General features: G+C 45.5%; 1 protein-coding gene across 5 annotated transcripts in view; it reads left to right on the forward strand.

Annotated features, from left to right (window-relative positions):
- The window catches only part of KLF12 (KLF transcription factor 12), a 233,232-nt gene that overhangs the window by 78,675 nt on the left and 138,012 nt on the right, over nucleotides 1–16,545 (forward strand). For all 5 annotated transcript variants that reach the window (XM_077927774.1, XM_028728369.2, XM_028728371.2 and 2 more), the window contains one exon: nucleotides 12,506–12,594. In XM_077927774.1, coding sequence (XP_077783900.1) covers nucleotides 12,529–12,594 — 66 coding nt within the window. In that variant the 5' untranslated portion in view covers nucleotides 12,506–12,528. The remainder of the gene's footprint in view (nucleotides 1–12,505; nucleotides 12,595–16,545) is intronic.

The following is a 16,545-nucleotide window of genomic DNA, read 5'->3' on the forward strand; positions in this document are numbered from 1 at the left end:
TGTGAACAGAAACATAAAAAGGATAAAGTATATGAATCCCAAGGGTGCGATCTGGTGCTGAGCATCAATCCACGCTCCCTTCTTTGTCAGATTCTTTACAGTTTACATCAGGCTGAGGCAAAGAGAGAGGTTCGTAGAATGCCTTGTCACACTTCGTTATGAATACAGATGCCCAGGAACAGCAGCAAGAAGAAATTGCAGCATTAAAATGATGGATGCTCTGCATTGGTGGAATAAGGAGGCCAGCTGATGTCTAATTAACGTGGGCCTGGAAGCCCTTCCCTGGCCGGCTAAACCAGGTGAGGGGAGCAGATGAGTCTCAAACCCTCGGTGAGATAGGGACTTCCCCTGCATGCGAAGACAGTCTCCAGCACATGGAGCGGAGGAGATCGATAATAGGTCCGACCATCAAGAAGGTCATTTCTGCAGAGATATATTTGGCTTAAGGAGTAAATCAAGAGTGGAGTCCTAAGACAGATAGTTCCTTACAACGCCTCCTTCCAGCTACTCCTGCAGCCAGGCTGGTGCCAAACGTATAGCTCCGCTTTCCTTTGGACCACATCAGAGAGGCCGAGAGGGCGGTCTTGTTGCCTGAGCAGCCCAGGACCTCCATACACAATGCCCAGGCTTGTGCCCCGGGGAGGTGGCTTCAGCGGTTTGACGTCACCCCCAGAGGCGCACTCCATTGTCTCACAAGACAGATGGATGCCAATAACAAGGAGGCCTAAAAGGTAAAGGGACCCCTGACCATTAGGTCCAGTCGTGGCTGACTCTGGGGTTGCGGCGCTCATCTCGCTTTACTGGCCGAGGGAGCCGGCATACAGCTTCCGGGTCATGCGGCCAGCATGACTAAGCCGCTTCTGGCAAACCAGAGCAGCGCACGGAAACGCCGTTTACCTTCCTGCCAGAGCGGTACCTATTTATCTACTTGCACTTTGATGTGCTTTCGAACTGATAGGTTGGCAGGAGCAGGGGATTCGAACTGCTGACCTGCTGATCGGCAAGTCCTAGGCTCTGTGGTCTAACCCACATCGCCACCCGCGTCCCTTTTTAACAAGGAGGCCAAGAAGGTGCCTAAAGATTCCCTAGCCCAGCCTTCCGAGGCCTGGGGCCCTCCAGAGATGGTTGACCTCCCAGTTCCAGTCATCCCTGGCCATTGGACATGCTGGCTGAGCTGATGGGAGTTGGGTTCCAACAACATCTGGAGGGTACCAGATTGAGCTAGTGAACAACGTGGTCATAATTATTAAGGTTCATATTTTAAGGGGATTTCACAATAAGGGGATGGGCTTTTATATCTATCGCCCTCCATCCTCTTTGCAGAAGCAGAATCAGTCCTACTTGCATTCAGTTTCCGATAGGTGTGATGGGGCAGGGTTGGAGGCTCAGAGAATGGTCTGCAGGAACATGATGCAGGTGAAGCTAAGCAGGCCTGGCTCTGCAACCTACCTGGAAAGGAAGCAACCTGGGAACCGTATGGGCATAAGGCACTCTGAAGTCTTTGGCGAAAGAGTCATGGGTACCTCAGGAATCACCTGAACTTTTATATCCTGGCTCGATCACTGAGATCATCTACAGGAATGGTGGTGATAGTTCATAGAATCATAGAATCATAGAGTTGGAATAGACCACAAGGGCCATAGAGTCCTATCCCCTGCCAAGCAGGAAACACCATCAGAGCACTCCTGACATATGGTTGTCAAGCCTCTGCTTAAAGACCTCCAAAGAAGGAGACTCCACCACACTCCTTGGCAGCAAATTCCACAGCAAGTTCCCCAAGTTGATGAGGCTTGTTTGAGAACAAGAACAAACCAAGTCTTTAGTGTCATCCACCCAGTCCTGTGGAATATTCTGCCAGTAGAGATTCAGCAGGTGCCTTCTGTGTCAACTTTTATATAACTAAATGAATGAATGAAAATTTTTCTATTCAACCAGATCTATGCATGCAATACAACCTTCCACAATGGCTAATTGATGCCATTTTTCACTTTTTATTATATGGTTTTATATTTTTATTACTTTAAATGGCTTTGATATATTTTTTATGACACAGTGATCTATCATCTATCTATCTATCATCTATGTGTGTGTAGTTAGAGGGGCTACTGGAGGTTCAGATGTGACGTCAATGAGATGGGGCACTTCAGGCTGCCTCGGGACTATTGCAGCTCCCTCTCTCCTTCAACGTCTCTTCTCCAGCAACCTCCTGGCCCATGCATTCATGTTAAGCCATGGGTTTGGCTTAACATTAGATGCAAACTGAGCCTCTGTAAGATGATTTTTAGTTTTCCTCTTTGCAGAAGAGCACCCCCCATCATGAGAGATCTCGCTACCAAGAGACTTAACTCCCTCAATGAGAACTGCTCTGTAGTTGTCTTAGGAAGCAATTAAGAACACAGTGGTACCTCGAATTAAGAACTTAATTCATTCTGGAGGTCCGTTCTTAATCTGAAACTGTTCTTAACCTGAGGTACCCCTTTAGCTAATGGGGCCTCCTACTGCCACCACACGATTTCTGTTCTCATCCTGAAGCAAGGTTCTTAACCCGAGGTACTATTTCTGCTTTAGCGGAGTCTGTAACCTGAAGCATCTGTAACCTGCAGCGTCTGTAACCCGAGGTACCACTGTAAAGCATTTGGTGGAAAGGGTTAATTATGAACTGAGTTTGAAGTGATTAAAACATAAAATGTTAGTAGAGGTCCCCCATGATTTGAATACCAACAATGAAGATGTTTTCTTACAATGTGGCAGTGAAGAGGCAATATGTAAAAACCAGCCAAAATTTGATGGCATAAATAAAGGCATAAACTTGCAGATTCCACCCTCCCCACCCCAAAAAAGGGTGTGCTGCCTCCATCCCTCTTTTCTTGGAAACTTGATACATCCACTGTTTATTTACTCTTCCCTCCAACTGTGCTTAGGTTTGCTCTGTAAAATGAACAGGAACTGCTCTTTCGGATGCTGAAAGTTTTGCTCAGAAGCCGGCAGTTTCGTTTTTGATGGACTTGCCCATTAGCCACAAAAAGTATTGATACGGCATTTCATTACAAATTAGAATAATGACTGGGTATGAGATTTAGGTTCTTTTGCACGGTGGGGGGTTAATCCTTCATTTATGCTCCACCTTCCTTCTGCCATGGAACCCAAGACAACAGGTTCCCAGGCAGTCCCCACTCATTCATCAAAGCACTGACCAGACCTGTGTAGCTTTTGCAAGTTGGTAGCCTCATGTGTCTTCAAGCCTTATCCTGTATTGTTTTACTGACTAGTGCAAGGGTACAGCAGGGGGGGAAAGGGAGAGAAAGAGGGATGCACTGGGCAAAAGATTCCTGCCTTGCTGGAGGTTGAGGAGATGACCCTCCTGGTCACTTCCAACTCTACAATTCTATGGTTCTGTGGATACTAGCAGTTGGAATATTTGTTGTTTAGTCGTTTAGTCGTGTCCAACTCTTCGTGACCCCATGGACCAGAACACGCCAGACGCTCCTGTCTTCCACTGCCTCCCGCAGTTTGGTCAAACACTGTCCAACCATCTCGTCCTCTGTCGTCCCCTTCTCCTTGTGCCCTCCATCTTTTCCAACATCAGGGTCTTTTCCAGGGAGTCTTCTCTTCTCATGAGGTGGCCAAAGTATTGGAGCCTCAGCTTCAGGATCTGTCCTTCCAGTGAACACTCAGGGCTGATTTCCTTCAGAATGGTTTGATCTTCTTGCAGTCCATGGGACTATAAGCAATAATATCAAAAGTTGGATATACTGTACCACAACTGGCATGAGTTTATTGCTTTTTGAAATAGATATTTATATCTAACAAACCTGTGTTGAAATGAGTTTGCCTTTATAATGTTGTTTTAACTTTTAACGTTAAATGGTCCAGTGTAATTTCATTACAGTGGTACCTTGGTTTTAGAACAGCCTAGTTTATAAACAACTTGGAAATAGAAGGCTGCAAACCCGGAAGTAGGTGTTCCGGTTTGTGAACTTTGACTTGGAAGCGGAACATGTTCCGCTTCCTGTTGAGTGTGTTTCGTTTGTAAATTGAGTCCCCCGCTTCTAATCAGAGGCTTCCTGTTGAGTGTGCCGGTTGTTGAGTCCCAAGTACCCACGCAACACAGAGGTGATATTTGGAGCTTTTGTTTTTGCTATTTTTTTGCATTTTTGTTTGTGTGGCTTTTTCATTGTGTTTTTTTCACTGTGACTTGTTCTTTGTTTTATGGGACTGACTTGTGACTGTGGCTTGTGACTTCGTTTTTGTGACTGTGTGGAACCCAGTTCAGCTACTGATTGCTTGATTGTGTGACTGCAGAAATGAATAAAAGCCCTCCAACCAAACAATGACTATCATCAGTGCACATAAGATTTTTTTTATATATAATTTCTATTGTCTACAATACTGTCTTATTTATTTTATAGTACAGTACATTGATTATTGCTTTCATTTTATGGATCAACGGTCTCGTTAGATAGTAAAATTCATGTTAAATTGCTGATTTAGGGGTTTTTAAAATTCTGGAACGGATTAATTCATTTTGCATTACTTTGTATGGGAAAGCATACCTTGGGTTTGGAACGCTTTGGTTTTGGAACAGGCTTCCGGAACAGATTAACTTTGGGAACCAAGGTACTACTGTATTGGCCAAGTGCTGTTTAGTTTCTCTGTGTGTGTTTTTACTGTGTGTCCTGGAATACATCTGGCCAGTAACGTCTTTCAGTTCAATCCTGTACATGTTTACTCAGACGTAAGGTTAGGGGACGCGGGTGGCGCTGTAGGTAAAAGCCTCAGCGCCTAGGGCTTGCCGATCAAAAGGTCGGCGGTTCGAATCCCCGCGGCGGGGTGCACTCCCGTTGCTCGGTCCCAGCGCCTGCCAACCTAGCAGTTCGAAAGCACTCCCGGGTGCAAGTAGATAAATAGGGACCGCTTACTGGCGGGAAGGTAAACGGCGTTTCCGTGTGCTGCGCTGGCTCGCCAGATGCAGCTTGTCACACTGGCCACATGACCCGGAAGTGTCTCCGGACAGCGCTGGCCCCCGGCCTCTTGAGTGAGATGGGCGCACAACCCCAGAGTCTGTCAAGACTGGCCCGTACGGGCAGGGGTACCTTTACCTTTACCTTTAAAGTGCACTGAGTTAAGTAGGACTTGTTCTCAAATAAGTGTGTGCAGGATTGCAGCCTGGCTGAAATTATCTTAGGATCCCAGCCAGTGTTTGAGCTTTGGGTGTCATTTTTTTTGGTCATGCAATGCAAGAGTTGCTGGATTGGGCTGGTATAAACATTCCCCCTGCCCCCTGGTCATCTAGCACAGCAGAAGCGGAGCGCATCAAAGTAAGTGCAACAAGCAACATTTCTTTCAAATGAGAAAACAGAACGACTGCTTTTGTTTTGCTGAAGTGAAAATTAACTTAGATGGGTGGCTAATCTTATTGACTGCATTAATTTAACTGCTGCTTAGCTGCTCTTTGGAGATTTGCATAATGGATGAGATATAGATGTTCCAGCCTGCACAACAGCAAGAGTTTATTCCAGTTCAGTATGCATGACCAGTCTGCTGTTTTATTAACATGATTGCTACAAATAGCAGAGATATCAGAGCAATGCTCATACAGTGTTGGGAATCAGACCATGAGATGTCATGAGCTGCCTTTTTTGTGAAAGAGATCGTCACTTTGGTTTAATTCCTTAATGCGTACAAAACTTTCGGAGGGATGAAAAGTGACTTGCGGATCACTGCCATCACTTGGAAGGGCTACAGCCTTAGAAATTGAGTTATGGTTCTTATGTTCTAGTCATAGCAAGTACTTCTTCACATAATGCATAATTATTTTTTGGAATTCATTAAGGGAAGGATGAAGTGATGGCTGGCAGCTCAGATGGGTTTTAAAAATGGATTAGATGGAGTTCTGGAGGACAGGCTTATCAATGCCTATTGGTCGTAATTGTTAAATGGCAGCACAACCGCTGAAGACCAGCTGTCAGGGGTAAACAAGTATCGTTCTTTGTGTTTTGCTTTTGGGTACCCAGAGGCATCTGGCTGGCTGGAGACAAAATGCTGGAATAGATGAGTCTGATCCAGCAAAATAATACCACAGAAGGTAGAGTCAGTCCCTCATTATTAAGGTTAGGAACACTCAGAAGTCGCTTGGGCACATGGAGGTGATTTATGGACACATGCCTTTAATGTGGTTCTTTCTCTGCCCCTGGCAGTTTCAGATTGCACCAAAGCATCCCCAGGATCTGACCCCTGGTTAAGAATGGTGCCAGTGCAACTTGGTAAAGGCTGGTGGCAGCTGGTGGTCTAGGGCAGTGTTCCCCAACCTTGGGCCTCCAGCTGTTTTTGGACTACAACTCCCATCATCCCTCGCTAGCAAGACCAATGGTCAAGGATGATGGGAATTGTAGTCCAAAAACAGCTGGAGGCCCAAGGTTGGGGAACACTGGTCTAGGGGATTCATGCTGGAGAAGGCATAGTCTAGCAGAAGCGCCTACACAAACCCTGTGGCCCAACACTAATCGCATTGTACAGGATCAGGAGACTTAGAGGTGCTCTGACCCCAAGCAATTGGCTTGCATTGAAAGTAAGGCATGTGTTGTTGTAAAATAGGGATCCACTCACTGTACTGAATTTATTCCACGTTTTTAAATGAACAGCTGGAAAGATAAATGATGGAAGTCAAAGTTGCAAAATCTTTTCTTAATAGCTAGTGATTTATTATTCCTGCCATGGAACAGCGGGTAGAATGGCTGTTCTTTGATATAATTCTAAATGGTGCTGGATTTATTGAAGTGTTCATGCAATATTTGAACTGTGTCTCTCCTGGTGCTTTATGGGAATCTAGCGTGCCCCATGATTACTTGGAGCAAAGTAATGGGAATCAGGAGAAATGGTTTAAGGGTCTTAAAAGCCTTGAGTTCTATTCCTCGCAGTGCTGTAAAGTCTCCCTACGAGAAGGACATCACCGGTCAATGCACACATGGGCAACGGGAGCAGGAAATATTTCCAGTCTGCAGGGATACCACATGTGTATTCAACACCCTCTCACACAGGACATATGAAAGAGAAACTAAAAATACCTATGCAGTCATTATAGCAAGGTTGGGGGAAAGTAAAGGAGATTATCAACCACTAAATAGGAAAAGGGATTGTAGTTCTATGATAGAGTACATCAAGGTATGTGTGTGTCCCACGTTCAATCGCCAGCATCTCCACTCCAGTTGGGAAATACAGTGGTACCTTGGTTTATGAACTTAAAGCATTCTGGAAGTACGTTCTTAAACCAAAACCATTCTTAAACTGAAGCACACTTTCCCTAATGAGGCCTCCCGCCTCCGGTGCCCTTCCACCGTTCGTATTCCGTTCTCAGACTGAGGTAAAGTTCTCAAACTGGGACACTATTTCCGGTTTTGCGGAGTTTGTAAACTGAATCGTTCTTAAACTGGACTGTTCTTAAACCGAGGTACCACTGTAGCTCTCTCTGTCGCTGTCCCTTCCTCCCCTGCCTCTGTTTCTGAGACCTATGAAACTCAGACAATATTCCACTAGGTCAGGGTGGGAGACCTTCAGCTTGTGTGCCAAACTTGGCCTGGCAAGCTTCTCCCTTTGACCCATCAGGCTATTTGGAGCAGGGCACGTCACCCACAGTGAGCTTGTCACGCTGGCCACGTGACCCGGAAGTGTCTCCGGACAGCGCTGGCCCCCGGCCTCTTGAGTGAGATGGGCGCACAACCCCAGAGTCTGTCAAGACTGGCCCGTACGGGCAGGGGTACCTTTACCTTTACCTTAATACAGTGGTACCTTGGGTTAAGAACTTAATTCATTCTGGAGGTCTGTTCTGAAACTGTTCTTAACCTGAGGTACCACTTTAGCTGATGGGGCTTCCCGCTGCCGCCACGCGGCTGCCGCGCAATTTCTGTTCTCATCCCGAAGCAAAGTTCTTAATCGGAGGTACTATTTCTGGGTTAGCGGAGTCTGTAACCTGAAGCGTCTGTAACCCGAGGTACCACTGTATATAAATTTTAGTATTCGATCAGTCTTTATAGCCTGTTTTCCTAGGATCACATTTGAATCCATATTCTATTGGATCTGTCATGTTGATGGTTGATTTATCCACTGGACGCTAACTTCTAGGAATGTGCACATTACCTCCTGTTTGTATTACTCCACATTTTCCCTGCTTTGCATTTCATTTTCTAATTCAGCTTTCTGGGTGGGGCAGACAATGAAGTATGATACTATGATGAACCATGGCTTGTCACGATGGGAAAAAGCTACAAGAAGCCTCAGGCCCTTTCTCCACTCTCCTACCTCCAGCACAGGTTCTAGGAGAGAGGAAACCTTTGCTTAACTGCACTTGAGTGCTATGTCTGAACGCTAAACTATGGTTAATCTTAACTATATTTTCTTGAAACAAGAGGGCTTCATAATCCAAAGTTTGAAGTTGGCTTACAAAACACCCCAATGTTTAGATTAGCCACAGTTTTTCAGGTTTAGATAAGATGAATAGCTGCCGTTGATCAGAAACGGCAGCAGAAGCGCTTCCATCTTCCTCCCCAAAGCCACACTGCAGAATGGAAGGAAATGGGGCTTAATTGTCTGAATGCAGCCAGTGTTCCAGTTCATATCTTTACACCAGGTCCTAGTTCAGGGGTCAGCAAACCTGGGGCTGGTGTCTCCAGCACCGATCATGCAGCGGGTCGGAGGGTAGGGGAGCACATGCGCACACATGTTCACACACTCTATTTCTGGCGCACTTCCGGGTCGGAGGAGCACTGGAAATAGCTTGTGTGCATGTGCATGGGTTTCCGACCCAGATGTGCACTTGCACATGCACAAATAACGCTTGCACATGAGCACAAGCTATTTCCGGTGTTCCTCTGACCTGGAAGTGGGCAGCTGCGCAGCGCCAGTAAGAGCAGGTGGCGGGGGTCACCGCGGGCCAGATAAATGAGTCCCTTGGGCATTATCCGGCCCACGGACCTTAGCTTAGGGACCCCTGTCCTAGTTCTTTCTCTTTCATTCACGGTAGATTGTGACTATGGAAAGGATCCCAAAGTGGTGGCCATATATGGGTTGTTCCATTCAAACTCATTGCTACAAGTGCTTCCTCTCCAGCTCTTCTCCTATCCTTGGCTATTCACCAACACAATAGAGTCCCCCACAAAAAACCCACACCCCTATCCCAGTCTCTTTCCTGCCCCCCATTTTGTGGCTATCTGCTTCCTATCCACCCCATTTCTCACACACATTTGTAACACACCAATATAGTTTCTAGCGAAGATGAGGCTTAATTCACTTCCAAGCAGCTGAAAATCAGCCTGAGTCAGTAGCTGGACAAGTAGGGAACCAGAGTACAGCATTAGCAAAAGTTTTTGTTTTCACTTCGTAGAACTGAGAACCCAAAATGTTCTGGATAACTGCATTTGCCCACCTCGTTCCAGCTTTAGGAATCTGCGAAGGCAGACCCTGTGGTAAAGGAGGGATGCTAGAGTCTGTACCATATTTCTAGAAACATCTCCACCTTCTTGGTTGTGTAACCAAAAGTTGGCATGCGCCATGTAGCCAGTGGGTCATTATTTAGGGCATTCTATAGTTATTGCCTGGTTTCCTGTCCTTGTAGCTGCTGGATAATGACTGGGGGGAAAGGAATGCAGCCAGAATGTGCAGGATTTAACCAAACTTGAACCCAAGCCTATGCAACTTGTTACCAGAATGCACCAGGTTTACTGAAGTCCAAATTGCCTGCCATACAGGACTAGCGAGTTGCATTTGATTTGATGGGTCCCAAGTTATGCGAACCTGCTTTAATGACAGTGTCAGTCATTTACCTTCCTGGTGAGATAGAAACAGACACTGGGTTTCCCCCCCTGTTTTAAAACCAAATATTTAAAAAGTTATTTTAGCATGGGCGTAGCCAGGATTTATGTTGGGGAGGGGCAGGACACCCACTTGGCACCATCCTCTGTCTGGCTCTGTCTAGCAGATTCGGAATGAAATGTCTCAACAGCAGTTGTTTTGAATTACTTTCTTTTGACCCCAAGTGCTCAGAAAAATCTGTCAAAATCTTCAGTCATTTGAAAATTATGCAGTTAAATAAAAAAATACCACCAGGGAGTACCTTTCATGTGGTTAACATTTTGCAATATTACAAATAACACACCTTTTTTATCTTATTTTTAAAAATATCTGAACTAAAGCAAGTTTTCTTGGATTTACTGAAATCCTTTTCAGAACTTCCACGTGATTGGTCAGTTTGCGGAAGACACGCCCACCTCTCAGTCAGGTTACCAGTTGCGTTGCTAGAATGCGCCACAACGATTTCGAATATTCTGATTATTTCTACTTTTAGTTTAGTTTTTTTATTTACAGTGGTACCTCTGGTTAAGAACTTAATTTGTTCTGGAGGTCCGTTCTTAACCTGTAACTGTTCTTAACCTGAGGTACCACTTTAGCTAATGGGGCCTCCCACTGCCGCCGTGCTGCATGATTTCTGTTCTCATCCTGAAGCAAAGTTCTTAACCCGAGGTACTATTTCTGGGTTAGCGGAGCCTGTAACCTGAAGTGTCTGTAACCTGAAGCATCTGTAATCTGAGGTACCACTGTACTTAATGCGGGGGCAGCTGCCTCCCTGGCTATGCCCATGTGTAGCATTCCTTCAACTACCTGCCTGCCCAAACTGGTACCTAGCAAAGGAAATCCTTGAAGGGATGTCAACCCAAACCTGGCGTATTGAGCCAAAGCCAGGCCTTCCTCCCCGCTGCAGCAGAGAGGCAAATACGCTTTGGGACAAGGAAAAAAGGTGGCGAAAGCCTTGGAAACAAGAGCAAAATGTAAATGTGTTAAATGGCACATGAACTAGTTGGGCTCCGTTGATTTATTACTGGAAAAACTGTCAAAGGTTCTGGTTAGCTTGCATTAAGAAAAAGAAAAGGCACTAATGTGTTCGTAGCAGTCGGGGCAGAGGGGGGGGGGGATGGTTAAAGTATATCAGCTGTAAATTGGTGCAAAGCACTAAAAGGGACATTAGCCTCTAATCAGATTCCAACACTTCATTAAACCTGCCGGCTGGCTTTGAGAATGGTTCTTTTGTCTCCCATCTCTCTGCCCCCTCCTGGCCTTACTTTCAGTGGGAGGGGGCCCCTTAATCCATTTGGGCAAAACCACCTTTGGGATGCAGAATAGCAGGTTTGGCTCATCCTTCATTTTCTTACAGGCTATAAGCAGCCATTGGCAAGCCTGCACAGCTGGTGACCCACCAGGGGCACATCAGCCATGTGTACCAGCCTGTGGAGGCTCAATAAAACCTCCCAGTTTTGCTTCTTGCCTGTAAATGCAAAGAAGAAGAACTGAGGAGGGGGGAGCCAAGCCCCTGGTAGCCTATAATGTATAGCTGACGGGCTGCTTTTGGCTTGACAGATCCTACGCTAGGCAGGTCTGGCTCCAGGGATATTTTATTGTAGAATCGGGCCCAGTCTTGCAGCAAATATCAGGGCTGGCTTTTCGCAACTCACAAAAGAGGGAACAATTTTAAATGAAAGGCTTTGAGTGTGGTTGAAATGAGAGCCTCGCTGCCCCCCCCTTTTGACTCCACCCTAGGCTAATGGCCAAGCCACAGATGCTGGATGATACCCTAGGATGTGAAATCTGGACCCAATAAGTAAACACAAACTTTTTCTAGGAAGAGGATTAATTCTGGAATGATTTCTTTCCATGCTTTGGGGCACCTTAGTTGAACACTCCTAATCACTTATTAGTTCACCCCACCCACCCAACTTCACACACCACTCTGATAGGAAATTAGCTAAACCCACATTTTCTTTGTGTTCCTTAGGGATGACTTTTCATCCTAAAAGCAAGTAATGGCTTTTATTTGATTGGAATTTTTATGTGTGTGAAGAAGACCCAAAGCATCAAATTCTGCTCCCAGATATTCAGAATTCTGAAACAAGAAAGCTGAACCTTGCACCCTGTTTTTTTTAAAAAAATTTTTGCAAATTAATAAATTTCCACACAGTCTCTTATCTGCATAATTTAGTTTGCAGAGCTCTGTTGGTGCAGCTGTGAAGGGCACTGAACTTCCATCCCCTATCACAGGAAATCAATTTCAGCCACTTTTCTCATTTCTCAGACATTAAAGCAGGCATTAAACCAGTCCTTTTGGAGCACATCTTTGCAGCCATGATGGCTAGAAACTTGCTATTTAAAGAAAGAAAACCTGAGATGCTCAGGAAGCTGAACGATGTGCCCAACAGCACACACTGTTCTTTCCTGTGGAATTATGACATAGTCACAGCTCTGGTTATGTAACTTGTAAGGAAAGTGACCTCAAAAAGTAAGCAGTGTTGATATTTTGGTAATATGTTCTAATTTATTTAAACTTACACAGTTGATGAATTGCTTGACTTTCTTTCTTTTCTGTTTTAACTTCTGAGAAGTCTTGAATTGGTTAAGTGCCCTGGTGATTTCATGGCTTCTCCCTTCTCAAAGCTCACCTTTGTTTTCCTTGTTCTCTTTAAAGGACATTAACACATTGGAAGCAGAATGTTAATGCTTGATGGGATGCCTGCAGTCAGAGTCAAAACAGAGCTGCTGGAATCGGAACAAGGCGTAAGTGCGAGTCTCTTTCATCACAATTTCATTTTCCTTTTTGCCTAGTCACGTTGTTGGTAAACCTTTACAGGATTTCCCTTCGCTCCTCTCCCTATTTTCAGAGGAGAGTTTGTTGCAAGGCTCCTACCTAAACAGTGTCAGCCGCAGACAGGCGACTTTTTTTTTTTGCAAATTCCCTTCTCCTGGTCGACTCAGGTAACATCTATTTCCTCAGCACCTCCAGTCCACTTGGCCAAGACTCCTCTGTTAGTCAGGAAGCTGCATCACAACACCCTAAACCATGGGTAGCCAGTGCAGTGCCTTCCAGTTGTTTTGGAGTCCAACTCCCATGAGCCTCAGCGAGCAAAACTAATTGTCAGGTATGATGGAAGTTGAAAACATCCATAGCACACAGCAATGGCAATCCCTCTGCCAAACCATTGGCTTTCAAACTGGGTGTGAGGAAAACCTTGAGCTCCTTTGGAAGCTTTGCTGTGGTTCCTTGTGGAGAAGATCAGGGATGGTGGACAAGATTTCACCACTTGCTTGCAGCTACTGATCATCCCTTTAAAAGGCAGCGGGGAACCTTCCCCAGGTATTGATATTGAAATACTTCATTGTTACTTGTGCAACTTGTATACAGTGAGATTACATGAGCACCCCCCACTCAGCTCTCTTCATCTTAATTCCCTTCGTTTACTGACACACACACACCAAACCCGAAAGTCAGTTGCCCTGTTGTTATCTTTTCATTCAGCAGCCTAACAGCCCACAGATAGAAGCTGTTCTTTACCCTGTCATGCTTCTGTATCTTCTGCCTGAGGGCAGGAGATCAAGAAAGTGCCGGCCAGGGTGTGAATCATCCCTGAGAATTTTCCTCACTCTCCTGAGGCAACGTTCTTCCGCTATTTCATCCAGCGGATTCACAGGACAGCCCATAATATCTTGTGCTGTATTCACCACCCTCTGTAGGCACTTCCTATCAGTTGATGTCAAACCACCGTACCACACCGTGATGCAGTAGGAAAGGACACTTTCTATTGTTGACCGGTAGAAGGAGATAATCAAATGTTGATTGACATCATTCTTTTGCAATACTCTGAGGAGATGGAGTCTCTGTTGGGCTTTCTTAACCACCTGGGTTGTATTGATTTTCCAAGTAAGGTCTTCACTGAGATAAACTCCTAGGATAAACACCCTTGCTTGGGCTCTGCATATCATTGGACTGTTAATAATGCCTCTTGGAGGATAGACAAGAAGGTGTGGGTGGGTGGGTGGGTGGGTGTACATGTGTGGAAATCTTTTTCCGGCTGGAATGGGTCCTCCTGCAAAATGGAAGATCCAGTCTATCGATCTTCCCACTTTTGCTTCTGGTCCCACCTGCTGCTGGAAAGCATTCCACAAGGAGATGCAACCCTGAAGCTGATGCAGATCCCCCACCCCTACTTTACAATGGGCAGCCGGCTGGTAGCATTAAGTGTTCCCAAAGGTATACCCTCAGTTCGTGTGGAGCAATGCAGGGGCCCTGTCCCCCAAGCACCTTTGCAGGACGCATTGGCAAGTGGGAGCAGGCCCATGTCTTGCCAAGTGATTTGGTAGAACACAGTGCCTGGACGTGTTTCCTTATATCTGTATAATCAAAGAAGCTCAGTGCATGCCTGTTTGTTTTGTTTTTCATAGAATTGTAGAGTTGGAAAGGACCGTGAGGGTCATCAAGTCCAATACCCTGCAATGCAGGAATTTTTTTGCCCAATGTGAGGCTTGAACCCTCAACACCAAGATTAAAATCCTCGTGTTCTATTGACTAAGAGGACTAGAAAAATCCCCTGAAGGGTCTAGGCCATGACAGACCCTTCCCAGTAGCTCTAATCCCATGGGTTGAAGGCGAGCCCAATTGCCCCCATCCTGAACATTTTAAAAAGGTCCCGGCCATCAGGAGAAAAAGTTCTGGTCCACCACTCAGACGTGAATCCCTGCATTCACCTGTTCCTTGCCGCTTTAATGCTTCACTCTGTTGCATGTGCAGAACCAGTCCCCCAATTCTGTATCTTGTTGTTCGGTTCTTGTCCCACCCCCATGGTTATGAAGCAATTTTAGCCCAAGGACTGGTTGAGTATGTGAGACACGCCAGCTCCTCTTTGAATTTGGAATGAGTTCCTATCAGTTACAGCCCCTGGCCCTCTGAGCTCTAACTAGGTTTAGCGAGAGAACGAAGCAACGACTATCCGTGCAGTGGAAGGAAAGGTAATCGTAGTACTAATGATTATTATGATGGCAGCATAAAGCCTCTGTGAGGGAGGCTCAGAGTCTTTCCATCAGTGCAAGCATGACTTAGTTCGGTGATTTTATGTGTTAAGACTGCCTCTCCGCCAGAGAGATCTAGGCAGGATCTAGAAAATAGTTGTGCTGCTATGTTGCTTCAGAACAATTCCATTTACTCACATGGAGTAGCTAAGCTGGGGTTTCTCAGTAGGTAGCCAGAATCTATAGAAACGGGGGGCGGCAGGTAGATAGAGATGAAATTAAAACTTGAATCTGATTCTTGCCAGAGAACCTCTAACTGTTGAATGGAGGTAGCTGAAGAGAGATCCTTTTATGTTCGGCCATGCAACTTGTGCATCCTAAGAACATAAGAGCCCTGCGGAATCAGACTCAAGGTCCATCTACTGCAGCATCCTGTTCTTGCACCAGAAGCCCCAACAATAGGGATGCCTGCTTTATCAGATGTGGCAAGTTCCCTTTCAGGTTGTTAGAGGCAAGTGCCACCAGTAGTTTATGGAAGAAGCAGCACCAGTTAGTTGGTGGCGCTTGTTCACAACATCCAAAGCTTCCAGAGGTAGAGAGCTGAGTTTTCTCGGGGCTAAATAAGCTGCTGTGTGGCTTTATTGAAAATGTGCTGGCCACATGCTTTGTAGCTGCTGTGTAATGCACCTAGATGTTACCATAGTGGCAAAAAGTGAATAAGTTTGCCCTCTAATTATCATCTCTCCACCTGCACTTTCTGCCTTAGTAACTCAATGCACTGTGCCACGTATCCCAGGGTTGTGAGTGGAGATAGCTGCACCGAAGCCTTGTGTGAATAAAAATGTATAATGAAATGCTGGGATAGCTCTCATCCCTTTTTGTACACCTCTTGTAAAGCTGTTCCACAACCCTGCAGCAAAGCTTGTTGTTGCAAACTCTGCATTGTGCTTTGTCAAGTAAAAATGAGAATATGCCTCCTGTGGCAGATAAAAGTGGTAAATAATCTTGTTTGTATGTTAAACTTTTCAATTTTCTCTTGAGTTCTTCTTTGTTAGGCTTTTAAGCATTGTTATATATATATATATTTTCTTTTAAGGTGCCTTTTGTAAACTGTGTTGCTTTTCTCATTCCTGCCGGGAAGGACTGAAAGACTGATATTCCTTTTAAGCACTATTGGCGTTTTTGTTACCGCCTTTGTGGAGATGATTGCTCACATAAGTTATCTTTCAGACCTCTCTCCCTCTCCCAGATTTTGTCGTCTTTATTTCATGCTTGAAGGAGAAGTTGTTAAGCTGTTATTTAGAGACGCCGGCATTCCATTTGTGATGCTCTGCGCCTTCTTACTACCACAGAATGCCATTATTACACATGTCTTGGGGCCCAGCAGTTTGCAGCGAGAAGGAATTTGTGGATAAATGGCGTTTTCATGCTTTGTTAGTGGGGAGCATGAATTAGGCACACCTGCAGCAATCCTGCAGCAGAACCAGGCCCTTGCGTTCACACGTAGAACCCTCATTAGGACTTTGTGAAGTCACTGGGCGTGCCAAATGTCATGCGGTATTAGCAATCTCATCCGAGCTGAGCCTCCAGGCACCTTGGAAGGAGCTTTAAGGCAGCCTGAGTATTTATCCAAGCTGTGCTGGACATCACACACTACCTTCTGGACCAGAAATTGGCATCTCCCGGGTGCAATTTAGAAATAAGTTTGGTCCCAGAGAGATCTCA

The sequence above is a fragment of the Podarcis muralis genome, chromosome 4 (assembly GCF_964188315.1).
Source record: "Podarcis muralis chromosome 4, rPodMur119.hap1.1, whole genome shotgun sequence".
NCBI classification, from domain to species: Eukaryota; Metazoa; Chordata; class Lepidosauria; order Squamata; family Lacertidae; genus Podarcis; species Podarcis muralis.